This window comes from Mustela putorius, unplaced genomic scaffold, assembly GCF_011764305.1.
Source record: "Mustela putorius furo isolate JIRA1106 unplaced genomic scaffold, ASM1176430v1.1 tig00000242_pilon_pilon_pilon, whole genome shotgun sequence".
In the NCBI taxonomy this organism is placed as follows: Eukaryota; Metazoa; Chordata; class Mammalia; order Carnivora; family Mustelidae; genus Mustela; species Mustela putorius.
Genome location: NW_025421325.1, coordinates 14,025,847 through 14,044,347, shown reverse-complemented (window position 1 = coordinate 14,044,347; position 18,501 = coordinate 14,025,847). Strand labels below are relative to the sequence as shown.

Genomic DNA, 18,501 nt, shown 5'->3' with positions numbered 1-18,501 from the left:
TGTATACCTGAAACTAATACCATAGTGTACATTAACTATACTTGAATTACAAAAAAATTTAAAAATGAACATACTTTTTCTCCTGTCTGGGGGTGGTTGGTGTGTAAAATCTGAAGAGGCTTGTCTTATACTAGGAGGGCTAGGTGATGGCTTCACTGGGGGAGTCGAGGCTGTAGAAAACAGAAGTTGAGAAGAAGATCAGCAATGAGGTGACTGAGTGGACTCTAGAGCATATCATACAAGGCAAATTTATCCCATGTCCCTCTCAGTGGCAGCTCCAGAATTTCTACATAGCAGGGGCTTACAGATGAAGAAAGTGTATCTTAATTTCCTGTGTAAAGCACTAAAATCTGCCTCAAAATGTCCTTGTAAGGACTAAAGTAGTTTCTTCCACATATGTACATTTACATACACATGTTAGTAGAGTACTTGGCACATAAAGAATGTGACATACATGTTGGTTATTACTGCTGCCATTCTTATAAAGGGAAGAGAGACTGGAAGCTGCTTTTGCATGTCATGTTCCATAACTTCACGAAATTGTCAATGTTAAAGAAAGGGAGACTATGGGGAGGACTGTGAAGTGTGTAAACCTGGCGACTCACAGACCTGTACCCCTGGGGATAAAAATACATTATATGTTTATAAAAAATATTTTAAAAATTTAATAAAAAAAAAAAAAAAGAAAGGGAGAGACTCATGACGATGACATAAGACCAAAGTTCTGTCACATGCCTCCCTTTCTCCACCTCCTTGGTACAATTCTACTTCCCTGGTAAAAATTAAAACCAAGACATTGATTAAATTCAATTTTCTTCTTGTTGGATAGAGAGTGAGTCAATTCCAAGGTTCCCCACCCATGCTTTTTTTTTCTCCTTCAAAAGTAGCATTTCAGAATTATAATTGAACTGTAGGAAATACTGGCTCCAGTCCAAGATTACTGGCTGGGGATCCAGATAACCAAGTGATGCAATGAATTGTAGGCCATGGTTACTCCTTAGAATAAAAACATATAAACACACAAACATGTATATAAGATGTGTATTCTCATACATCCTTTGAAAATCCCTTTAAATATATTATAAATTTATTTTTATGACAAAACAATTATATTTTTAAATTTTATAAGTATAAAATTTATGAATTATAAGACTTATAAATTAAATGGGATTTTTTTTTTATTACAAAAGTAATCCAGTGGACCTGGGTGGCTCAGTTGTTTAAGGGTCTTCCTTCAGCTCAGGTCATAACCCCAGTGTTGGGCTCCCTGCTCAGCAGGGAGTCTGCTTCTTCCTCTCCCTCTCCCCTCCCCTCTGCTCATGCTCTCTCTCTCGTTATCTCTCTCTCTCAAATAAAGGGAAAAATGAAGGGGGAGAAATTGGAGGGGGAGATGAACCATGAGAGACTATGGACTCCAGGAAACAGGCTGAGGGTTTTATAAGGGGAAGGGGTGGTGGGGTGGGTTAGCCTGGTGCTGGGTATTAAGGAGAGCATGGATTGCATGGAGCACTGGGTGTTATGCATAAACAATAAATCATGGAACCCTATGTCAAACACTAATGACCTACTGTATGGTGATAAACATAAAACAATAAAAATAAATAAATAAACAAACATTATGGTATATAGTCATCTGAACTTTTAGCTATGCATCTAAATATAGGATCATTTTGTTTAAGTATGTATAAATATGTACATAGTGTTTAAAATATATATACTACAATCATGTACCCTATGTTTTTTAATATTCTTCTATGACAAGATTTTTAATGGCTGTATAGTATTCCACTGTATGAGTGTACCATAGTTTTGTCATCAGTCTCTGACTTTGAGCATTTATGTTATTTTTATGCATTGTTAGATAACCATCAGCATACTAAACTCTGGGCATGTATCTCTGCTTATTCCTTTGAGACATTCTAGTGACAGGAAATTGTGCTCAGGTACAACAACGAGGAGGTGGTCAAGCACCTGTCCAGAGACATTGTCCAGAGATACTGTCACCTCAGCTAAATGCTCAACATTTCCTGGAGAAAAGAACTCAAAAATATCGTTGACATTTCTGGTCAGTCTCCTCAAGGACTGAGTACCAAGACCTGCCTCTTTCTACCAGCTACCAGTGAATCCTGTGCAGGCAGGAATCATTGTCCCCAAACTATCTGCAATGTTTTCTCTTCTCTTATAAATTCAATTTTCATCTTGTTGCTCAACTTGGTTCTACCACCTGATTCATTACATGTATTAAACAATTGCTACAAAATGAACTAAATAGTATGATAAATTACAGATATCTCTAGGTTCATCTTCAACACTCAGGTGTGATGATTTTAAAAGATAATATAAGAAAAAACATTTTTAACAATAATCTGATGACAGGAATTTTAAGCTTCAACAAATATTGAAATCAAAATTATGGAAAAAATATTTTTTATTAAGAATCAATGAAAGTATGTAAAAATATAAAGAAGGATACCTAATGAACAAAAATTATTTAATATCTTGATTATTACATCTCCTTTACACCTTTCCGTTCAGTATAATTATTTAATTATTTATTATTTAATTAATTATTTATAATTAATTATTTGTAATCACTTTAGAACATGAAATGGATTCTTTTGAGACATAAAACTTGTTTCCAGGGCTGCTAGTTCCCAGGGCTAGCTCATTTTGAATCCCCTCAGCCTTAGAACAGTGTTTTGTACATAATATGTATTTAGTGAAATACTAATAGTTATAAATTTTTAGCCAATTTCTTATAGAGGAACAACCAAGTGAGTTTCTAGGTTGCATCTAAAATAAAATAACAATGAATTAAATAAGCCATATGGCAACGAGGCACCTACAGAATGAGTACAAGCATATCTGAAAAAAATGCATTCACAGACGAGCAACAAAATATTTTCAACATTTCAATAACATGCACATACTTATTTTTTAAGGTTTTATTTATCTATTTGACAGAAAGAGAGAGAGAGAGATCACAAGTAGGCAGAGAGAGAGGAGGAAGCAGGCCTCCCGCCGAGCAGAGAGCCCGATGCAGGGCTTGATCCCAGGACCCTGGGATCATGACCTGAGCTGAAGGCAGAGGCTTAACCCACTGAGCCACCCAGGCGCCCCCACACTTTTAAAACAGAAAAAAAAATCTAAAACTGAAAAATAAAACAATCCATACCAAAGTTTTTAAGTGTTAAAAGACTGAAAATGTTAAAAATTTAACCAAAGCCATGGAGGAGTTTTGTCTGTGAACACAAATACGCCCTCCTCCAGTTTTCCTAACTCTTCCACAGGACATCATGGTCTACCTGAGTGGGGATTTGCAGGAGTCAGTTAGGGCAATGCTCAATCTATGGGCAGGTGGCCCCTCCTCTTTTCTGAACACCTATAAGACCCCACCTGTTCCAGCCCCCCACTTGTCTCCCCATCTTATGGCTTGTCCCTCAATCTTCTTTCTCTAGGCTCCAGCCATGCCAGACACCTCTTGGTTCCTCAAATGCACCATACTATTTCCCATACCCGCAACTTTGTGCCTCCTCTTCCCTTTGTCTGAGGTATCCTCTCCCATCCTCCCATCCCCCATCTCACCTAGCTGTCTGCTTCTTGGGACTCAGTTCAATACCATTTCTCTTTGAAGGTCCTTTCTTATCTCCACTCCTTGTACCACAAACTCTATCAAGTCCCCAGTGCTTGGCATGGTGTGGTAAAAGCTTAGTGAAATCTTCCAAGGACCCCTCGGTTACTGGGAACCTTGGGTATTCATTCATTTACTCATTAGTTCATGAAGGTGTTTTAGCACGCTTACTTTGCGCTATGTACAAAGAACACAAGAAATAAATGAATCAATAAATCAGTAAATCGATAAATCATGGTCTTCCCAGCAAGGAAATTGCAGCTTAGTAAAGAGACACAACGATTTGATCTAAGTCTTATAATGTGTTTTCTCTGGAAGTGAAGTGATGGCCCCAAAGAGGCTGTGGTCCATTCTATGGGGAGGAGGACGAGGTCGAAAGACCTCGGGGAGGTGTTCTTGGAACTCATCTTGCAAGAACTCTAGGATTTCGACTGTGTGGACATTTAGGTACTGAGTCAGCAGTGCCAGCCATGCCCAGGAATTTGAAACATTGCTGAGGGATCTGCAAATATCTAAGTGGCTGTCGCACAAATGGGAAGAGAAGCAATACAGAGAGGGAGTGAAGGAAACTGCTGAAGAGCTTAGCAGAGCCCTGTGTGCCACGGGCCCTGGTAGGGAATTCGGACTTTATCCTTAAAACAGTGGAAGGACAATAAAGGGTTTGAAGCAAATTTTCATTTGCGGGACATCACTGTCAATAGTAGGTTGAAGGATGTGGGGGAAAAGAGCATGCCCAAGAATGAGAACCCTGTGTTCAGGGGCGGCCAAGATAAGCAGTCCCTTTGTAACCTGGCACTCCTTTCCACTGAGGGTCCTTATCACTACTTGGCCTTGCTTTTTGGCAGAGAAGACGTATAATCTGAGGGCATAACAAGTAGAAAATGACAGTGTGTTGTGGAGAAAAAAAAGACCCAAGAATAGGATCGAACACCTCTTAAAACCCGTACCTTAGTGCTTTGTGTGTGTGTGTGTGTTTTAAAGATTTTATTTATTTATTTGACAGAGAGAGATCACAAGTAGGTAGAAAGGCAGACAGAGAGAAGGGGGGAAGCTGGCTCCCTGCTGAGCAGAGAGCCCAATGCAGGGCTCGATCCCAGGACCCTGAGATCATGACCTGAGCCAAAGGCAGAGGCTTTAAGCCACTGAGCCACCCAGGTGCCCCAGTGCTTTGAATTTTAAACAAAGTCAGAGAAGGGGAAAAAAATAAATGTATAAGCAAAGTATATATAACTTTTTGTTGTTGCTGTTATCGAAATGAGAAGATGCTTATGGAGTACAGACCTTATTAAAATAAAATTTGAACTTTATCAAAATCATTTTCAGCCTCTGGCAAATAGATGTCTTTCTTCTCCAAAAGCTATTTCTCAGAGAAAAGGAGCATTTAGTGGAAATTTTTTTCGAAAGAAGTAAAGGCTGAAGCCCAAGGCCCTAAACTCTAGCCAGAACTCAGGAATATCTAACACTGAAGGCAACGCATTGTTTAGAGAAACAAAGTCCTTGAGGTAATTTCCAAAAATTGCGTATACTTGATTCAAGTCCCAACTGCAAATGTTGCGTTCTACTTGCACACTTACAAAAACTTATTGGTGGCCAAATTTATTTGAGGCCAAAATTTTCCACTTCTCTTCTTAGAAATACCTGCCTTAGTTCTCCAGAATTAGTTGCTTTGATGCAATTTCTTATTATACTCACCTAAAGTCACCAACACAGTAAGAAAATAAATATAGCAAATAAATGCCCTAAGAGCAACTTGATAAAAAATGTTTTTTAAACTTCATTTTCTCAACAATCAAGTATCCGGAACGGATCTATAAAATGATCTTTGTTGTAGTTTTCCTTCCATTTTCAGAAAAAAAAAATCTGTATTTCAATAGTCATTAACCTGTGTGCTTGTTAGCAGAACGAGGAGGGCTCAGAATCTTTTACAGAAACACATGGTCTACCAAAAAATGTTAGCTCGAAGGATTAATAATTTTGCTCACTCACATAAGTTTTTCTATTTTTAGCACGTAGTTAAATTTTAAAGAACTTGCTGGTTATTTTTAAGATTCACATGGGGCAATTTGAAACATTTTATCAATCACTTCAAATTAAATACACTATCCCTGGGTTGAAAAATGTCACCTAGGAGAAACAAAAGAAGTATCCTCTTGTACATTCTCAGGTGCTTAAACTACTTTCAATATTCAAAGTAAGGAAACTAAAATCCCACAATACTACGTACCCCTAACAACTGTCAAGAATGTTTTGATGTTTACATTCGGCAGCAATAGCCCTCAATTTTGTGTGACTCTCCCACAGTCCTTGGGCCCTAATCAGCTAAAGAATAGCTGTGGACATATATAGTTACCCAAAGCTGCAAAATTTCTGTGAATAAGGGGATTTTATTTTTATTTTTTTTTATTAATTTTATTCATTTATTTTGACAGAGAGAGATCACAAGTAGGCAGAGAAGCAGGCAGAGAGAGAAGGGGAAGCAGGCTCCTCTCTGAGCAGAGAGCCCAATGTGGGGCCCGATCCCAGGACCATGAGACCATGACCTGAGCTGAAGGCAGAGGCTTAACCAATCACCCAGGCACCCTGCTACAGTACTTCTTAAAAAGTACGTTACAGTGACTGGAATTGAATCACCTAATTTTAGGTTCGGGAAGGGTGTCATGAATGAATCCATATATGCCATCCAGAATGGTGAAGATTTCTAATTTTCATGATTGTATCATCTCTTACTTATATACTATTTGAATTGTTCCAGAACATTAACCTCTTTTGTCTCTTCTCCTCACTGCTCGGATCTCACGGTTGCTCACTAAAACTCTACCAGTCTGAGATGTCCCTGTGTTGAGTCAGGGAGCATGGGAAGGCCCCCATCTCTGTTCCCAGTGCAACAAAAGGGTGGGGTGACATGTGGGCCCAGGACACATTAGAGATAGAATGGAGACTAGAGGTCCAGTTTCCTAACACCCTCCTCCATGCTCTTCCCACCATATCACACGGCTTTCCCAAACAGTTAACATTTCTAACATGAAATGTTATAAGAAAGAAAAACAATAAAGTGCCATGTTGGACAAATGCCCTATGGTCTTGCTTAATGGCCATACTCCCAATAGTTGAGCTCCTGACTCAGTGTGATAACACTGGCTCTTGCAGCTGCTGCCTTGGGTTTGGTTCCCTCCTGACTTGCAGGTGATAGAAGTCTTATCTTGCAAAAGCAAACTCTTACAAGGACACACCCTACACATGAAATGCCTGAAGTAGTTTCCAAGTCAGAAAACTAAATTTTCTAAGCACTACAGTTTTTTGCTGTTGTTGTTTTGTTGTTTTGTTTTGTTTTTGGCATTGTGAAGACCATGAAAACTGATTGACAGACTTATCTGTGGAAGTTTCCCACAGCTAATTTGTGGTCAGATAGGGACAAAAACTCACATCTCCTGACTTCCAACTCAGTGTCTCTTTGGCCAGCCCTCTTGTTTTATACAGAGTGAATGTATAAATGAGGATCTTGCCTGTTCCCAAATATTTATATATATATACATATATGTATACATATATGTATATATATATAAGAAGATGCTGAGGAAGATGTATACACACACACATGTGTATATACACATGTATATACATATATACATATATATGTATGTGTGTATATATATATATATATATATATATATATATATATATTTTGGAGGACACTATTGTTGTGAAACAATATTTTAAAGGAAATATTCAGTTTTGCTCTTGAACCACAGGATTGACAAACTCAATCTGGGTCAAGTCAGATGTCCATCCTGTCTGTGGTCACTCATTTTCTTTTTTTGGAAGGGTTTTATTTTTTTTTTTAGTAGGCTAGAATAGTCAATTACAACTTAGAAAAACTGAGCTTCCTAAAGAATAAAGTGGTCATTGTGATGACATTTGAGCCTGATGTTTTGAATAGCCCTCAGTGTTTGGTTTGAACTCTCTGCTCAAGAGCTCTTAAAGAAAGGGACAAGGACACCTGAGGGGCACAGTGGGTTTAAGCCTCTGCCTTTGGTTTGGGTCATGATCTCAGGGTTCTAGGATCGAGCCCCACATCAGGCTCTCTGCTCAGCGGGGAGCCTGCTTCCCCCCCTCTCTCTGCCTGCCTCTCTGCCTACTTATGATCTCTTCCTGTCAAATAAATAAACAAAATCTTAAAAAAAAAATAAAAAAATAAAGGGGCAGTTTGTTAACCGGTACATTTCATGGGCATGGTGTCCAATGCAGTAACCCAGTTTCCACTCATCTACAGAGGCCTGCTCTGGTGACTCCCATGCAGCCAAGTGGTCACACTTCTACCTTCCTTCACTTGATAGAATAACAGCTCCTCATTGAGTCCTCATTGTCGACTAGAGTGACAGCAACTTCCTTCAAGGAACCTTGAACGTGACTGCTTGGCTCTGAACTGCCCAGCTACTGGCCATTCTCATGGTCCCAAATCATTGTTGAGATAGCAGGAACAGAAGGAAAAATCAGTCTATAATCTCAGACACTGTATTTTCTTCAGCCCAGATAGAAAGAAAGCAAAGGATATTTATCTCTGCTATCTCAGTGAGAAAGGAGGTCAGAATTTCACTCTTAGCAGGATCTGAGTAGGTCACTGAATTTATCAGTTTCTTGCTTCCAATATGAGAGTAATGGAACAGATATCCTCTAAGGATATCCTCTAAGGAACAAATTGTTTGTTGACTGAGATAATAATATTCATATTTAACACATTGCCTATTCATTACAGTCTGGATATCCTCTCTTGCCATCTTCAAAACAGTTACCTGAGTGCATATTACTATCTATTAATCATTAACTATAGAGAAAAACAAAGATCAGAAACATTGCCTAACTTCCCTAAGATACTCGGGTGATAAATGGTAGAACTGGACACTAACATTTTAATTTTATATAATATTCACATGTCACAAAATATCATTCTTCCTTTGATTTTTTAAAACACTTAAAAAGTAAAAACCATTGTTAACTTGAAGGCTGTACGAAACCTGGTGGTGGGCTGGATTTGGCTCACAGTCTGTAGTGTGCTGCTGCCTACATTAGTGTATGTAGACTCTCTGGCTAGGGAACTCAGTCATCACTGTTTTTTGAGAGAGCCCCTTAGATGGTTCCAACATGTAGTCGAGAGAGTGAATTCCTGCAGTAATCGGTTTGGAAATCAATTCACTGTGTCATTGCTGGCATTAAAATATTAAATTGTATAAAACAGAAAAGAGTGCATCACATAATAAGGAGAGTTTTATTTTGTGGAATCTTGTTTCATATGTGTTTATGTATTTGTGTAGAGTGAGTTGCAGTGGACATTTACTACATTTTATTCACATTTGAATGGGTCTTGAGGTTGAGATACCTTGCTATACACTATCCGAATATCTGGCCTCCAGAAGGGCTGAGGGAATCAACGGTACATGACACAACTGAGATCCATTCAAGGCACCTATGAGCTGCTGGCTAGTTGGCTCCACCCTAGAATAATATTACCAGTTTTTATAGGATCCATAAAAGCAGTTGGAGTTTCTGTGTATACTGTGCCATTAAAGTGATCTGGGTTTTCTGAGAGAGAGTTCTTTAAAAACATAAAGTTAACCAACAGGGTAATTACAAATAGACTATATACCTTCAAAACACGTAAGAGGATAAAGGTGAACTGACCATAGCACAAATGTCAAAACATCAGAAATAAATCATTTAAAAAAGAAAGTATGAATAAAGATAACAAAAGATACTAAATGTCAGTTGTGAATCCATAGATGCATATAAATGAAATTTTCACATTAAAATACAAAGACCCATAGATTGAGTCAAAATAGACAGGAAAAAAGGACCCTAATGAATGTATGCTAGATCACAAGGAGCACAAACAAGACAAAAGAATGCAAAATGTGTAAAAAAATAAGTGCAAAGGTATATTAGACAAATAAAGATAACTCAAAAGAGAAATCAAAAATTTTGAAATTAGGTAAAGTAAATTAAAGACAAGAACATTTACAAAGACAGGGAGGGTTAATTTACACTATTAAAGGACATATTGCACAGTGATTCTTAGGTAAATATGGATCATTATATCCCAAAAACATACCAATAAGAAATACCAAGCAAAAGAAGAAATTGACAGAATTATAATAGTTGTGGAACAATTTTAAGACTTTTCTCCAACTGTGATAGATCGATGAAGGAAAAAAAAAAAAACAAACACTGACAGGACCTGAAAAACATCTGGCTTGCAGTCACAAGTGATTATGTTTACTTTTTTGGTGCAATAAATCAATAAGAATAAACTTTATTACATGCTCCTGCATTCATACCCTCACTTCGAAGTGACATTGCTGAAGTGCCCGACAAGATGCTTTTGTGATCTGCACCTGACAGGGTAGTTCAGGGAGGACAGACACCAAGAGGCATATTTGTGCAGTGTGTCTCCCAGCAGGATGCAATTTCACTACCATGATTCACCCTGCCAGTTGCCTTCAACCCATGTACTATTCTTGCATTCTGTACTTCGGGATTATTTTATTTCTTATGATTTTTAAGTGTAATCAAGACTGAGAAATAAGTGGGAATCACCAAAGGAAGATCCCGAGATAAAAAGGTTATCTAGCCCAGAGTAAAAGGAACAAAAGGCTAACATCATAGTCACACAGTTCAGGCTCATTAACTGCACCTGTAGGAGAAGACAGACCACCAGCCTTCAGTCAGTCGGGTCTCCACTTTAATGAAAGCGCAAGTAGAGACCTGAGTGACAATGTTGCAAGAGTAAGGAAGAGCCAAGCCTGGAATATCACTCTTTAAGAGACAAATTCGGCAACTTAATGTATTGAATAAGTGCCCAGATTCTAGAGCCAACTTGCCTGCAATTCAGACTAATTTCCCTAACTACTAGCTGGGACCTTGGGCAGTTTGGCTAATCTCTCTGTACTTTTGTTTCCTCTTTTGTGAAATGGGGATAATAATTGTCTCTATCTTATAAATTACTGAGTTAAATAAGTTAAAATATGTATAAATTTTGCACAAAGAGAAAAGCTGGTCTTAAATATGGAATTGCTAAGAACTACAAATAACCAAACTAATCTCAAAAAACAGCAGAGGTGGAGGGCTTACACTTCAAAATTTCAAAACTTTCTACAAAGCAACAGTAATCAAAACAATATGCTGCTGCTCAAAGAATCAATGGAATAGAATTGAGAATCTAGAAGTAATCCCATACATATACCAATAGATCTTCAGCAAGTGTGCTGAAGTAATTAAATGGTGAAGGAACAGTCTCTTCAACATATTGTGCTGGAACGACTAGTATCCTAATGCAAAAGAATGAAGTTGGATTCTTATCTCACACCATCTAAAAAAAATCAAATAAAAAAATGGACCAAAGACATAAATATAACAGTTAAAACTATAAAACCCTTAGATGGAAACATGGAAGTAAAACTTTATGACCTTGGATTTGCAGCCAGTGGTTTTCTTTTTTTAAGATAAAATGCCAAAAGTACAAGCAACAAAATAAAAAAAAATAAATTGGACTTCATCAAAATAAAAAACGTTTGTGTGTCAAAGGATGCTCTCAAGAGAGCAAAAACATGACCCACAGAGTGGGAGAAAATATTTGCAAATCATCTGTCTGCTAAGGGTCTAGTATCCAGAACATATAAAGAACTATTATAATGTAACAAAACCACAAACAACCCAACTTAAAGATGAGCAAAGAACTGGAGTAGACATTTCTCCAAGAAGATATACAAATGGCCAACAAATGCATGAAAAGATGCTTAATACTATCAGTCACTAAGGAAATGCAGATCAAAAGCACAATAAGATACGACTTCACACCCACTAGAAAATAACAAGTGTGGCTGGAGATGTGGAGAGACTGGAGCTCTCATACACTCTCGAAGGGACTGTAGAATAGTGCAGCTTCTATAGAAAAAGTATGGCATCTCCTCAATTTTATATATAAAATACCATATGACCCCAAATTTCTACTCCTAGGAAAACTCAAAAGAGAATTTAAAAAAAGGTGTTAAATAAATAAAAAAAAAAAACTTGTACAAGAATCTTTATAACAACACTATTTATGAAAGCCAAACAAGTAGAAATGACCCAACATCCATCAACTGATGAATGAATAAATAAAATGTGGTGTATTCATGCAATGGAATACTATTCAATCATAAAAAAGAATGAAGTACTAACACCTGCTACAACATGGATGAAACTTGAAAACATTATGCTAAGTGAATGAAGCAAGACATAAAAGGCCATCACTGTATAATTACATTCATATGAAATATTCAGAATAGGAAAACTGATAGAGACAGAAAGCAAATTAATGGTTTCCAAGGCCGATGGGAGGGGAAATGAGAACTTAATGTATCTGGTATTTCCTTTTAGTGTTATGAAAATGTTCTGAAACTAAATAATGGCTATGGGTATACAACATTGTGATTATACTAAGTGCCACCAAGTTGCATATTTAAAAATGGTTGAGATGGTAAAATTTGTTACATGTATATCTCCACAATAAAAAAAATATTAAATCTATGTACCTGGCTGAGAGTAGTGCTTAGCACTAAATAAATGCTAAACGAATACAGGTATTATTCTTTGGAATCTAACTGTATACAGAACCTAACTTATACTATACCAATGTAGAGATGGATGTGCCAAAGTTGACTAAATAACTATGTATAGAACTTTGTACACTAAAACTAAAGATGACATCTTCTATTCCGGTGTTTACATATAATAATTTGGGTTATATAGAAACTCAACCAAAATCCCAAAGTGGAAATTATATAGGGCATAGTGTCTGACCACAATACAATAAAATGAGAAATTTATATGGGGGGAAAAAGTGGAGGAAAAAATAAAATTTAAGGAAGTAACCAACTGCAACAAAGTAGAGGATTAATGCAGGAATTAGTGACCATTTTGAAATTGACAGCAAGAACATCTCTTATCAAAGTTTAGTAATAATGGCCAAAAATGTACTTACAAAACTCAAAATCTCAACTGATCATTATTAAATAATAAAAGACAATAAATAAAATGAGCAAAAGTATAGCAAAATAAAGCTTACAGAGATTAAGGAAGAAGTCAATAAAGATAAAATCAAAAATGACTAAGAGTAAAATATCAAAATTGATTATTATGTAAAAATAGTTTTTGAAGAATTAATAAAATAAGAAAACCATTACAAGTTTCAATCAAGACAAGTTGAAAACATAAAACACAAGTATGTAATTGTTAGGAATGAAAAAAGGTACATAAAATTCACAGATAACATTTTTAATTGGGAAAACTTAATTAAAATAAAAAGTACTTATCAAATTCAACACCCAAGGAACAAATAATCCAATAAATAAATGGGCAAAAAACATGAACAGACATTTCTGCAAAGACAACCAAATGGCCAACAAGCACACAGAAACAGTGCTCCACATTGCTTGGCATCAGGGAAATACAAATCAAAGCCATAATGAGATACCACTTCATACCAGTCAAAATGGCTAAAATTAATCAGTCAGGAAACAACCTATGTTGGCAAGGATGTGGAGAAAGGGGAGCCCTCTTCCACTCTTGGTGGGAATGCAAGCTGGTGCAGCCACTCTGGAAAACAGTGTGAAGGTTCCTCAAAAGGTTGAAAATAGAGCTACCCTACAGCCCAGCAATGGCACCACTGGGTATTTATCTCAAAGATACAAATGTAGCGCTGAAGGGGCACATGCACCCAAATGTTTATAGCAGCAATGTCCACAATAGCCAAACTATGGAAAGTACCTAGATGTCCATTGAGAGATTAATGGAAGTTGTGAGATATATATACTATTCAGCCATCAAAAAATGAAATCTTGCCATTTGCAATGATGTAGATGGAACTAGAGAGTGTTATGCTAAGAGAAATAAGGCACTCAGAGACAGACAATTATCATATGATCTCGCTAATATGCGGAATTTAAGAAACGAAACAGAGGCTCATAGGGGAACAGAGAAAAAAAATTAACAAGAAGAAACCAGAGAGGGAGACAAACCATAGGAGACTTTTAAGCATAGGAAACAAACTGAGGGTTGCTGGAGGGGAAAAGTGTGGGGGGATGGGGTAACTGGGTGATGGACATTAAGGAGGTCACATGATTTAATAAGCACTGGGTATTTTATAAGATTGATGAATCATGGACTTCTACCTCTGAAATTAATAATACATAATATTTTAATTGAATTTAGATAAAATTAAAAAATAAAATAAAATGTGTCTTGGAAAAATATGTATGATATGATTGAAGGGTGCCTGGGTGGCTCAGTCAGTTTAGTGTTTGCCTTTGGCTTAGGTCATGATCTCAGGCTCCTGGGATCAGCCCCACATCAGGCTTCCTGCTCAGCAAGGAGTCAGCTTCTCCCTCTCCCTCTGCTGCTCCTTCCACTCCTTCACTCCCTCTCTCTCTCAAGTAAATAAATAAAATCTTTAAATATATATATATATATATATGAATATGTGACTATATCTACCTATATCTATCTATCTATGATTAAGCATCTAATGAAAATAAGCCCGAGAAATAAAAAGCCATAAAAAAAGAACACTGCCAAAAATTGCACTCAAGAAACACACTCAATGAAGAAATAATTAAGCAAATCAAACAAGACAACTCTTTTGGAGCCTTCAAAAAAAAAATCAATGCCATTAAAAAAAAAGTTGGGGATTCTTTCTAAACTAAAATAGATGCAGCAACCAAATTCGATGAATGAATGCAGGCTAATATTTGATTTTAAACAAAAACAGCTATAAAAGACATTCATGGGACAATTGGGAAAATAAGAATATAAAGAGTATATTATGATATTACTATTAATACTATAAAATATGAAATAATGTGATTGTTTAGGATAATGTCCATTTTCTTAGGAGGTGAATATGAAAATGATTGTGAGTGAAGTGCCATTCTGTCTGCAACTTATGCTCAAATGATACAACAAAGGTATATATATTTATACACTTATAGACAGATAAAACAAATATGGTCAATTATTCACAACTATTAAATCAGGAAATATAATATATAAATATTTCTGCTAGTCTTCTTTGATTTTTTTCCATGTGTTTGGAATTTTTCAAAATAAAAATTTAGCAAAAAGGAGTAGGATAATATAATTCACCATATTTGTGTATACATGAAGAAAATATAATTTTTGCTTATTTTTGTAAAAAAATCCTTCTACTATAATTGGAAGAGGTCACTTTTCTTAAAAATATCTTTCATGCTTAAAACTGAGACATAGTGATTAATTATTTTTTAATAAAATGCACAAAAATTCCTTTACCTTTTTAAAAAAGATTTTATTTATTCATTTGACAGAGAGAGAGACAGTGAGAGGGAACACAAGCAGAGGGAGAGGGAGAGGAGAGGAAGAAGCAGAATCCCCACTGAACAGAGATCACTAAGTGGGGCTCAATCGCAGAACCCTGGGATCACAACCTGAGCTGAAGACAGGTGATTAATTGACTGAGCCACCCAGGCATTTGTCTTTTTAATAGCAAATGCATATGTGCACAAAAGTGGATTGCAGAAAAATATATATATAGCAAATATAGGTAAAATGATCCTAAAACAAAAATTAAATGCAGCACAACATTAAAGGAATACAAGAGCCAAGGAATTGATACTAGGATGGGAAGCACAGGGCACTATAATATTCATTGATATAATTCATCACTTCAACATACTGAAGAATAAAAATATAGCAAAAAAAAAAAAAACCAGAAACTAGTAAGATGAATAGACATCTTTAAAGGAAAGTAAGCAAATGTTTAAAAAATACTCCTGTCATACTTGGTAGAATAGATATTTTCTCTCTTGATAACTGTCAGAAAATTTACTATCATACCATTAAGCTATGGAAGTCAACTTTCAATGTTTCAACTATGATGCAGCAAAGGTATTTTAGAGAATTTTAGATCTTTTCTTGATTAAATCAATGGGAAATTTCTCAATATGATAAGGATAATGTAGTGAAAGCAACAGACGTCATAATTAATGGTGTGACATTCATATTATAGACAGTCTCAAGACAAGGATGACAACTGTCACTACCATTATATAACATTAACATATATAACATTTAGAAGTTCTAACAAATGCAATATGATAGGAAAGGAGCAGCTAAAAATATTTATTTCAAGTGAAGAAACAAATTTTGTTTTTATAGGGAATACAATTACCTAGTTTTGAAAATTGAAGAGAATCAACTATCTTAACCACAAAGAAGGTTAGTGATGTCAGTTATAAAATGAACATATACAAAGTAATAAATTCACCGTAGGCTGTCAATAAACAATTTGAAAATATAATGAAACGTGTTTTTTTAAAGATTTTATTTTTCAGGGTGCCTGGATGGCTCAGTTGTCAGGCGTCTGCCTTTGACTCTGGTAGTGATCCCAGGGTTCTGGGATCAAGACCCACATCCAGTTCCCTGCTCAGCAGGAAGCCTGCTTCTCCCTCTCACTCCCCTGCTGTGTTCCCTCTCATGCTGTGTCTCTCCCTATCAAATAAATAAGTAAAATCTTAAAATTTTTTTTTTAATTTTTCCTTTATTTGAGCGAGTGCATGAGAGAGCATGAGGAGGGGGAGGGGCGGAGGGACAAACAGACTCCCCACTGAGTGGGAGGGCTCTCTGAATCCCAGGACCTGAGTGCCCAGGTGCCCCTGAAATTTATTTTAATGAAGACATAATATAACAGAACATGTAAAATGCCTCTTCAAAACGGAAACACATAAACTTATCTAAAGTCTCTTTCAGAATTTTTTTCAATTCTTCGGAGGATGTAAGATAAGACTCAGAAGAAAAATGTGATCTATTCCCAATTCAGAGATTTACCATTACAAAGTTTTTCTTTGCCATGAGCTAATTTATTCATTTAGTTCCATCGTTCATTCTATTTTCACCTAATAACATGGAGATACTTTCATGTTGCCTAAGGGATAGCTTTCCCAGGTGATTCTGAAACTCATCTGGAGGAACAAACAAAAACTTCCGGCTTCCGGTCAAGGCAAACTAGCTTGTTGCAGACCAAAGATCCTCCTGTCCATGATACACAGAAGAGCTGAGCCAATGGAAAGCATCCAGGGAGGGCAGCAGAGTCTACCAGAACAACAGGCTCTGGAGGTGGAGGGGAAGTGCAGTTGGGTGAGCTTGACATTGGCCACCAGCTCTCTCTCCCCTGAAGACATTTATTTGTCTATTTCCAAGTGAGTCCCAAGAAGCTGTGAAACTTGTGAGAGAGTTTAATGGTCTCACAGAATGAGGGGTTCAGGGCTTACTGAGGATGAGAAGCCACAATGAATGCAACAGATTTTAAGTTGGGGCCCCCAAAATGCTACTTCCTAGAAATAGGGGTGAACAGAAAGAGAGCTTTCCAAAAGACCAAATGCTGGCTGTAGCTCTCAGAGGCTTGGTTGCTGAGTGGATTAAGATGTTTCTTTTCCAGGGCGCCTGGGTGGCTCAGTTGGTTGAGCAACTGCCTTCGGCTCAGGTCATGATCCTGGACTTTCAGGATCGAGTCCTGCATTGGGCTCCCAGCTCCTTGGGGACTCTGCTTCTCCCTCTGACCTTTTCCTCTCTCATGCTCTCTCTCACTCATTCTCCCTCAAATAAATAAATAAAATCTTTAAAAAAAAAAGATGTTTCTTCTCCAGTAACTGCCCCCGCAGAAGCCAGGATCTGAGCTGGCTCTGGTTTGCTTGCCCTCACTCACCTCACCCCAAATCTGACTCTGATGGATCCCTACTGTATTACAACTGAATATTTTATTCACCATTGATTTTTTAAATTCATCTTGAGTTTTTTAAAAAATATTTCATTAAAATATTTATCTTGATGACTTAAGGTTTTGGTGCCCCCTTCACTTTGGTCCTGAGGTGACAGGTTCTCTCACTCTATCCTAATCCCAGCCTTGAATCCTACACTTCAAATCAGTGAATTCCATTTCATGCAAATTACATTTTAGTAAAGCTGTTAAAAAATAACACAGAGAAACAGCTTCTTTTCACTTGCAATCAAGGAAATCAAAGTCAACACATAAATATACCAGGTTGTTCACTTAACCTTTATCTCAGATAAAGACTTCTGAGATACAATTTGGCAAGAAAGTACTGAGACAGATGCCTTCAAAATATACTGATGGGTATACACTTTGACATAACTTTTGGGGAAGTGAATTTAGCAATATTCATCAAGACCTTTAAAATGTTCATATTCTGACACAAAAATGAGTCTACAAGATGTCTATCTTAGAATTGTTTAGGTATTAAGGGGGGCACTTGTGATGAGTACTGGGTGTTATACATAAGGGGTGAATGACTACTCCTGAATCCAGTATTACCCTGTATGTTAGCTAACTAGAATTAATTAATTAATTAATTAAAATTTTATTTATTTATTTGACAGAGAGTAGGAGAGAGAGGAAGAAGCGGGTTCCCCACTGAGCGGGGAGCCTGATGCGGGGCTTGATCCCAGGATCCCGGGATCATGATCTGAGCCAAAGGCAGATGCTTAACTGACTGAACCAGCTGGTGCCCCAAGCTAACTAGAATTTACATAAAAACCTAAACAAACAAACAAAAGACTGTAAAGCAGAAACAACCTAGGCATAGGTTGAAACATGGCATAGGTTAAATAAACTATGATTATGCATCAGCTGTAATACCATGAAACCATTAAAATGTTTTATAAGTATTATTGACTAATACAGAAAAGATGTTCTCTAAGTGAAGAAAAGTCAGGTTTCAGAATATTATGTGAAGTCATTTTTTAATGACTGCTTTTCTTTCTGTGTTCCCTCTCTCACTGTGTCTCTC

General features: G+C 36.8%; 1 protein-coding gene and 1 long non-coding RNA gene across 3 annotated transcripts in view; one reads left to right on the top strand and one right to left on the bottom strand.

Moving 5' to 3' along the window:
• LOC106006397 overlaps positions 1-18,501 on the top strand; it is a 155,801-nt gene that overhangs the window by 11,736 nt on the left and 125,564 nt on the right. The window lies entirely within an intron of this gene.
• The window catches only part of LOC101676720 (glycophorin-A), a 33,138-nt gene that overhangs the window by 11,248 nt on the left and 3,389 nt on the right, over positions 1-18,501 (bottom strand). Inside the window, exon 3 of one of the 2 annotated variants that reach the window (XM_004757990.3) lies at positions 75-170. The exons of the other annotated variant lie outside the window; for it this stretch is intronic. Coding sequence (XP_004758047.1) covers positions 75-170 — 96 coding nt within the window. The remainder of the gene's footprint in view (positions 1-74; positions 171-18,501) is intronic. 2 annotated transcript variants of the gene reach the window in all.